The 9026-nt window shown below is 37.5% G+C and overlaps 1 protein-coding gene across 1 annotated transcript in view; it reads left to right on the top strand.

Annotated features, from left to right (window-relative positions):
* Window positions 1–3014: 3014 nt before the first annotated feature.
* The window catches only part of Ldb2 (LIM domain binding 2), a 459105-nt gene continuing 453093 nt past the window's right edge, over window positions 3015–9026 (top strand). Inside the window, exon 1 of the mRNA XM_010641881.3 lies at window positions 3015–3195. Coding sequence (XP_010640183.1) covers window positions 3089–3195 — 107 coding nt within the window. The 5' untranslated portion in view covers window positions 3015–3088. The remainder of the gene's footprint in view (window positions 3196–9026) is intronic.

Genomic DNA, 9026 nt, shown 5'->3' with positions numbered 1-9026 from the left:
GGGGGCTTTGGTTTTTGTGTTTTGCTTCTTCTTTTCCTTAAACCAGTGGAATGCTATGAGAGGGACAGCACATCAGCAGTAGCCCGGACCTCATAGTTTTACATTTATTTTGCTCTTAAGTATGCTTTGAGGAATTGGAGAAAATGCCAATTCTTGCACTGCAATGCAACATATGTGATAGATGCTTCTTCTGAGAGCCCATATGCTTCATATTTCCATGGAAAAAAGCACTGGCATAGCAAGAGTTTTTTTCCTCTAAATTTCCCTAGAGACTGAATTGGATTTCTGTTGGTTGCTTTTGCAGCAACACTGTCTCATCAAGGAAGGAGGGAGAGAAGACTGGGGGTGGGGAGACAGAGAGAGAGGTTGCATATTAATACATTGAGTGGTTCTTAATGCACAGTTGATGCTAGACAGCAGTATGCTGTGGGGACACAACCCCAGAGCGCTCCTGCTTCTGACTCTGCTAATATATGAACAACTAGGCTTGGAATAATGGAAAAGCAGGGAGCTTAGGAGCAGGGAGCCACAATGCTTGACATGGTCACTCATCAACTCTGAATCTGAGCAATGACATCCAGTAGGTTTTGCTCATATGATGTAGTGATTCAAACATATTTTCTTCTCCTTCTTTTTCACATTGTGGTCTGGCTCTTCCCAGTAGGGCTGTGCAGCTCAAGGTGGCTTCACTTATACCTAGTGGTTGGAATGATGTCATAGTGGTGACCTGGCCACATGTTTCTTGTCACCCAAAAGATAGCTCCAGCTGGTTCCCATGGTGGTGATCATGGGGCTGCCAAGAAGTCTTTCCAGGCCTCTGCTTGTGTCACATAGCTAATGTCATGTGTGGCCAAAGCAAGTCCTACATCTAAGGTCACATTCAAGTGGTGGAGAAATAGACTGGCCATCTTGCTTGGAGGGGTTTGCAAAGTCATATTTCAAAGGGATAGCATCCAGTCTACTACAGAGTGTAAATTCTGCTCTCTGATCTAAATGCTCTAAAATGAGGGTGTACCGTCTGCCCACTAGTACATATTGATCATGCCAAGAATGAATTATGGATTGGGACTCCACCCCAGCCTACCTGCACTTCCTTACTCTTTTCTGTCTCAGGAGGTGGCACCTTGTTCACCTAGTAACTGAAAGCAGAGCCCTGGGAAGACTCCCAAGTCCTCCTTTCCTCTGTCCCTGGAGCCCGTCACACCTAACCCATCAGCAGGAGCTGTCTATGGAATCCTTCTGGTCTTGGCTCAAGTCCACCTTGATTATCACCTATTAATTATTAACTCCTCCAACACCTGAGGCACCATCCCCTATTTCCAAGTTTTAGTTTTGCTCCTCTGTACTTATCACCAAGTCATTTTTTAAAAAGCAGTCTGTCTAGTCTACCAAAATTCAGAGCTATAAAGGCAGGGGGCGTATTTGTTTTTGTGGTTCACTGTTGTTACCAGTTTCTGTAGCAGTGCCGACCACATAATTAGCAGTGCTGATTTAATGAGTGAATAAACAAGGAGGATTTTTTTAAAGAGTGCATTTATCTCAGTTGGACAGTATCTGTTTCATGCTCAAAGACCCCGAGGCACTTACCTCGGTCCTAGAGTCAGAAAAGCTTATAGAAAGATGAGGGGGAAGACCTTAAAGGTAAATAGTAACACAGAAGAAAGGTAGATGGCAGAGAGAGAATAACCAAGTGGGCAGATAGGTGGCTCCCTGGATGTAGACAGACCACCAATTTGTATTTAGTTTTTGTGATCATAGAGTAGGTTGCACTCATTTTTAATATGGGGAGTGCTGTTGGAGTCTTCAGGGAGATAGGTGGGGGTCTCCAAGTGTTCTTAACACATAGCAAAGAGTCACTGGGAGATGCAGGGTTCCACCATGTGGAAGGCTTGACCACACCCTCGTGTATTCATTGTTATCTGCATAGTCTGACTCACAAAGGGCTCTGTGGGCCCAGCTGTATTACAGCTATTTTACCCAGTTTTCATGACAGTACTTTCACAAAATGGAGAAAGCACTTGGAAAGAATCCTGCAAAGAAATCAACTTGTACTGAAGATAATGCTATTAAAGCAAGCACAAAAGGAAAACTAAGACAGAGCTAGTATCTCATTTCCTCCTAAAAACAACGACAATCCAATCAGAGCAGATAAGATAGAGGAGGCGGTGGAGACAAAAGTATAATTGTCAAGACAATTGGAAAAAATAAATCTTCATCAATTACTGTTAACCATTCTCAACAGATCATGCTTAAAGTATTAACAAACTCATGGTATGAAACATCGTGTTGAATATAAAACATTGTTCAATGAAAATTTTATCTTATTTTAACTTCTTTGTTGATGTATCATTTATGGAAAATAAATTGCACCCATTGTGCTTGGATTAATTAGTTTTGAGCAACTGTACATAATTCTGTAATAACCACCCTATGTAGGGATAGTGTCATCAACTCTAACAACTTCCCTTATCTTAAATCAACTATTTTCTGACTTCTATCATCATAGATTACTCTCTTTTCTAGTAATTTATAGAAATGTAATTAAGTACTGTATTTCTTTCTATATATATATATATATATATGTATATACATTATATACACATATATACACACATACATATATATCTGGCTTTTTTCTTCAACATGTCTATAAATTTCATTTGTGTTTTTCTAGTAGTGTTTTGCCTTTTTAATGCTAAATAATGTTTCAGTGTATAATTTATAATTTAGCATTCATCTTTTTATTAATAGATATTTTGGTTGTTTCAAGCTTTTGCTGATTATGAATAAACTGCTGTGAACATTTTTTGTACACTTTTTACTAGACATTTGATTTTATTTCTCTTATATAAACACTCACGAGTAGACTTGCTGGATCCATAGGTGACTTTTTAACCTGATAGGCAGTTTTAGCATTCTACATTGACGCTAGGGACCCTAGGTCCCTGAGTTATAGACTTTGTCCCCTCGTGGGGTTATTGGGAGGTAGTGAGACCTTTAAGGGGTGGGGCCAAATTGGGGGCGGGCCCTCGCAGGGGCTTGTGGGAGTGCAGTCTCCTCTTCTACTGGCTTCCTGGCCCGGAAGAGAATGGAGAACGGGTTGCTCCTCAGTGGGCTCCTGAGCTGCTGTGCCGCTGATTGCCGCAAGGCTGAAAGCCGCAGGGCCTGTCGTTCATGGCCCGGAACTCCAAAACTGTAAGTCAAAACAAACATTTTCTCTTCGCAAATTGGTTATCTCACATTTTTTATACTCATAAAGAGCTAGCTAACACAGCTGCCGTTCATTCTTAACTTTCATCTTCATTCTTTCACATTATCAGTTTGTTTGTTTGTTTGTATATTTATTTTTGGTACGAAGGACCAGCTCAGGACTTTGCGCTTGCCAGGCAGGTGTGGAGCCACTGAGCTACAACCCCCGCCCAGTATATGTAATGTTAATGATTATTTTTTAATTTTTTAAAAAACATTTATTAAAATTTTTAGAAATTAGTATGTGTTTATGGTACATGTTACATTCATCATGGGGAATTGGTTCATAAATGTATTATATCACGATCCTTTTACTGCCCTTTCCCTCCCCTTTTCTCGCGTTTCCAACCTCAGCTCCTCTTTCTTATCTCTACAAAATCTATTTTCTGTTTCCTATCATCTGTCTTTTGTGTGCTACTTACATTATTTATACTTATCGAGTTTATATATGTTGAATAGGACTCCTAATTTATCAAATATATATAAAATATACACATATAGATATCTGTGTAAATATACTCACTATCTGTGTCTTCAGTGTTTTCTTAATATCTCAGTATCTTTTGATGAACAGATTTTTATTTTGATGAAATATGAGTTTATGATTTCTGTTTCTTTTCATGATACTCTATTTATTTATTTGTTTATTTATTTTGAGGCAGGCTAGCCTTGAACTCACTATGTTCCCTGGGCTGCCCTCAAACTCCGAGCACCCCTCCTGCCTTAACCTCCTGAGTGCTGGAATTACAAGCATTGTTTATTTATTTTGAGGCAGGCTAGCCTTGAACTCACTATGTTCCCTGGGCTGCCCTCAAACTCTGAGCACCCCTCCTGCCTTAACCTCCTGAGTGCTGGAATTACAAGCATGGGCCACCACTGCTGGGAAATCATTGCTTATTACAAAACTGCATAGATTTTTCTAACGATGCTTTCTATTAGTAATGTTACTTATGGTTATTGTATTTAGAGAGATGATCCATTTCAGATTAATTTTACGTACAACATGAAGTAAGAATCTGTTAGGTCCAGCACGATTTACTGAGCGGATTTCCCTTGCACTATTGAATTGCTTTGCACTTTTGATGAAAATCAGTGGACCATTGGAATCGGTCGATTTAGGGACCATTTTTCTTCTGTTGCTGCCTTTGTCTATCTATAGGCCAGTACCATGCTCTCTTGCAACTAGCAGGACAGCAGGGTCTTAAAGGCACAGCATTAATCTTCTACTTTTATTCTTTTTGAAGATTGATTTGGTTTATCTAGGTCTGATACATTTTAGACACGTTACAAACATTTTTTTTTCTTTTGGTACCAGGGATTGAACTCGGGTCCTTGCGCTTGCAAGGCAGGCCACCGAACAAACAGTTTTATTTGAAATCCCTGCTGGTAGTATGATTTGGATTGTGTTGAACTAAGCTGGACTGGACACCTTAACAGTAGTATTTTTTTTTAACAATAAAGGGGGTATATCTAGATCATCAAAAATTTTTCTCTTTAGATTTGTAGCTTAAAAAAAGTCTTGCTTATCTTCAAATTGTTCCTAAATTTCTTATTTATGACATCATTATATTGTAAATGTAATTAAACATTTTTATTTCACTTTCCAGTTGTTTGCTGGTAGTATACAGAAATATAGTTAACAATTGAATGTTGACTTTGCTATTTCCTGAGATCTTGCTAAACTCATTATTTCTCATAGCTTTTGTTTTTGTTTTGTTGGAATACAGACTGGTTGATCAATCCAGATTTTCTATATAACAGTCATATTGCTTGTAAATAGGAAAGTTTGCTTTTCAATTTCTAAACTTTGAGTGTTTTCTTTCTTTTCTCATTGACTTACTGTGTTGGCTAGAGCATCCACTGTGGTGCTGAATAGAAGTGACGAAAATGGGTAACCTTGCTTTGCCCTGATTTTACAGTAAAATGGTTTAATTTTTGAGTGTTTTCTTTCTTTTCTCATTGACTTACTGTGTTGGCTAGAGCATCCACTGTGGTGCTGAGTAGAAGTGAGGAAAACGGGTAACCTTGCTTTGCCCTGATTTTACAGTAAAATGGTTTAATATTTTACTACAAGTATGATGTTAGCTCTAAATTCTTCACAATTTCATTTTATCTCATGAAGGAACTTTCCTTCTGATCCTAGTTTTCCGAAAGTTATTTTGAATAAGTATAGAATTTTAAGCATTTATTGGGTTGACTGCACAACTGTTTTTATTCTGTAAATATGGTAAATTACTTTGATTTTCAAGGGTTAAACTATGCTAAACCATAGTTGTGATGTATTATCTTTTTAATAAATTTTTAAGAGCTATTTTATTTTCTAGTATTTTCTCTATGTGTTTGTATCTAGTTTCATGAGAAATACTGGAATATGTATGTGTGGATATGCAAGTATATATAAACATATAATATATTAATAAAATATGTAATATATATGAGATACACACACACACACACACACACACACACACACTTTTTTCCCTTGTGGCATCTTTGTCAAGTTTTGAGTCAGCATGGTGCTAGTTCCATAAATAAGTAGGAAAGCATGTTATCCTCTTTGCTTGAAAGAATTCTTGTAAATGTGCTATTTCTTCTCTAAAGAACAGTATTTTGTTCCATAGAATTCATCTGCCCTTGGATATTTATGTGTGAAAAAGTTTCCTATAACAAATTCAGTTACTTTAATAAATAGGAATCTATTCAGATTTTGTAGTTTATCTTTTGTCAGTATTTTTAAGTTGTATTTTATAGGATTTATCTATTTCATCTCTGCTGCTGCATTTATTGATATTGTGCTATTCAAAAATATTTCAGTATTGTCCTTTTCATGTGTATAGGATCCTTAGTGATATCCTCTTTCATAACAGAATGGCAACATATTTTTTCTTTGCTATTGATCAGAATTGCAAAGAGATTTTCTTTTTAAATAAATAAATTTTGATTAATTTTTTTATCATTCTGTATTGATGTTTCCTTTTTGGTTTCTGCAATTATCTTTCCATTCTCCTATTTTCTTAGTTTAATTTGGCCCTCTCTTTTTAGCTTTTCAGGTTTGAAAATTAGATCATTGATTAGGACTTTTCCCCTTCTTATATGAGAATTTCAAATTAATTTCTTTGCAATTGTATTCCAAGATTACTTATGTTATATTCTACCCTCAGTCAGTTCAAAATGCTTTCAAATTGCAGTTTTGATTTATTCACCGATTCCTGGTTCATTTAGGAAAGCCTAGTGTAATTTCCAAATATGAGGTTTGTGGTCTTTTTGGTATTTATTTCTAATATTCAATGTAATTAAATATCATTGTGTCAGGAGAACGTATTATATAGCTATCAATGATAAGTATATATTTAACTAGTTTAATGTTGAATTTTAAGATTAGGAATATTTTATCTAATTTATTTACTTAACCACCTGTCCATGTTGGGGTTCAATTCCATACTAGACTTACATTCTACCACTTCACTATGCCCTGAGCCATATCTGGGTTTTATAATTGTTATCTGGAGGAAGGTTTTCAATCATATTTCTCCCTTTGCAGTAGTTATTTATCACTGTGTAGCCAATGACCCCCAGTTTAATATTTAAAACAGCACACATTTATCATCTGTGTGTCAGGAGTCAACTTAGGTGCGACTTAGCTGGGGCTAAGCCCAGTTTTACACAGCTGCAGTGGAGGTGTTGGCTGGTCTACAGTCCTGAGCTCACATGTCTCATCCAAGCTCATGTACTTATTGCTAGAATTCAGTTTCTTAAGGTTTTAAGGCTGAAGTCCCCATTTTCTAATGACCACTGCCAGTTTCCTGCCATGTAATACTCTCCATGCACATTTCTTAACAAGGTGTGTTAGTCACCTTTCTGTTGCTACCTAACATACACAGGGTACAGCGGGAAAGGCTTATTTTGGCTTGTGGACTCAGAGGATCAGCTGGCTCCCTTGCTTTTAGGTCTTTAGTCAGAAAATCATGGCCAAAGGGCAGAGCAGAGCTGCTTTACCTCATGGCAGCCAGGAAAGCAGAGTGAGAGGGGCTGAGAAGGAGGAGCCTGGAAGAAGTTCTACCTTTCAAAGTCATGGCCCTCGTAGCCTACTATCTCCAACTGGGCCTCTCTTCCTAATGGCCCATTCAGCTGTGAACTCATCTTTAGATCACCCATGGAAGAGGTCAGTGCCTTTATGATTCAGTCACCTCTCTGGATCTCCCTCTGAACATTGCCGCATTGGGGATCGAGTCTTCAATATATGAGTGTTTAGGAGTCACATCACATTAAACATAAGGTGCATGTGGGTCTCAGGGCTAGTAAGAGGAGTCTCTGTCATACGTGCTAGGAAAACAGGTAAGTGTGCGTGTGTGTGTGTGTGTGTGTGTGTGTGTGTAATTAGAAAATGCAGTGAATGTTTAAATGTTAAAAACACTTATTACAGTAAAAGACACATCTTCATTAATCCCCTTAAAGTATTTCCACACATTTCAAACACACATATCCTGTCGTCCTCATTCCTTTCTGAAGCAGTTCTGAAGTCCTCTTTCTTGAGTGTCCTTAGTTTCTCTGTCAGGGCCTGTTTGCTGTCCTGAATTGATTAACATTCTTTGAGAAAGAGAAGTCTCACGGTGCCAGTGAATAAGGTGGATGAGGACGCACCATAATGTTTGTAATGTTTTTACAAGCCTGCTTTTCTGTTGGATGATACCGGGCCTCAGCATTCACCATATTTTTTATGACATCTGTTGGATGATACCGGGCCTCAGCATTCACCATATTTTTGATGACATCTTGTGAAGGCACTTACAAAACAGGACTTCCAGAAGTGTTTCAGAAAGTGGCAAGAGCAGTGTGTATTTGAAGCCAGATGGAGTATTTTGAGGGGGATTACATGGCAATGAGTTTTGTACTATAATACTGTTTTTAGTTTATATATTCATTGTTTATTCCTTTCGTATATGTGTGCATTTATATGTACGTGTATACAGAAACACTTGCAAGAGTGACATCCAGTCAGCTTTTTGTGATTCCTGCTGATTAGGAGCAAGTCATGGGTCTCCCTCTGCCAACACTCAAGGGCAGGGGACTTTACACAGTGTAACACCAAGAGACCGATCCTGGAGACCATCTGAGATTTGTGCCTATGGAGGAAGGCAGAACTCCACTTTCCTTTTCATAAGATATTTTTGCTAGATATAGAGTTCTGGCGGATTCTGTTTTTCTTCCAACACATGAAAGATACTATTCCATTGTCTTTAAGCTTCCTTATTTCTGGTGAGAAGTTAATTGTGATTCATGTTATAGTAATATGTTTTTAATGGGTCTTTTTTTTTTCCTTTGGCTGCTCTTAAGATTTATGCTTAATCTCTGTTGTCAGACAATAAGCTGGCTGTGATGTGCCAGCTTTTCTTTGTATTCATGCTGTTTTGAGTTCACTTAGCTTTTAGATCTAGAGGTTGAAGTATGTCAGTTTCTTACATTAAACTTTTAATCTTGAGATAATTGTAGGTTGACGTAGAGTTGTAAGAAATGACATCCTGTGTACTCTTTACCTGTTTTCCTGCAATGGTAGCATTTTGTAAATCTATAATGCAGTGTCACATCCAAGACTTTGACATTGACACAGTCAAGATATAAATTATTTTATCATCATATTTTGCTTTTATAATTATATCCACTTCCTTTTCATCCCACCCTCTCATTAATTCTGATAACCACTTATCTGTTCTGTTTCCATGATTTAGTCATTGCAAGGATACTGCGCAAATGGAGTAAAAAAAAGTATATATGTTTTT

The sequence above is a fragment of the Fukomys damarensis genome, unplaced genomic scaffold (assembly GCF_012274545.1).
Source record: "Fukomys damarensis isolate Sample0158 unplaced genomic scaffold, DMR_v1.0_HiC HiC_scaffold_35, whole genome shotgun sequence".
In the NCBI taxonomy this organism is placed as follows: Eukaryota; Metazoa; Chordata; class Mammalia; order Rodentia; family Bathyergidae; genus Fukomys; species Fukomys damarensis.
Note: the sequence above shows the minus strand (reverse complement) of the source record. Positions and strands in the feature narration are given on the sequence as shown.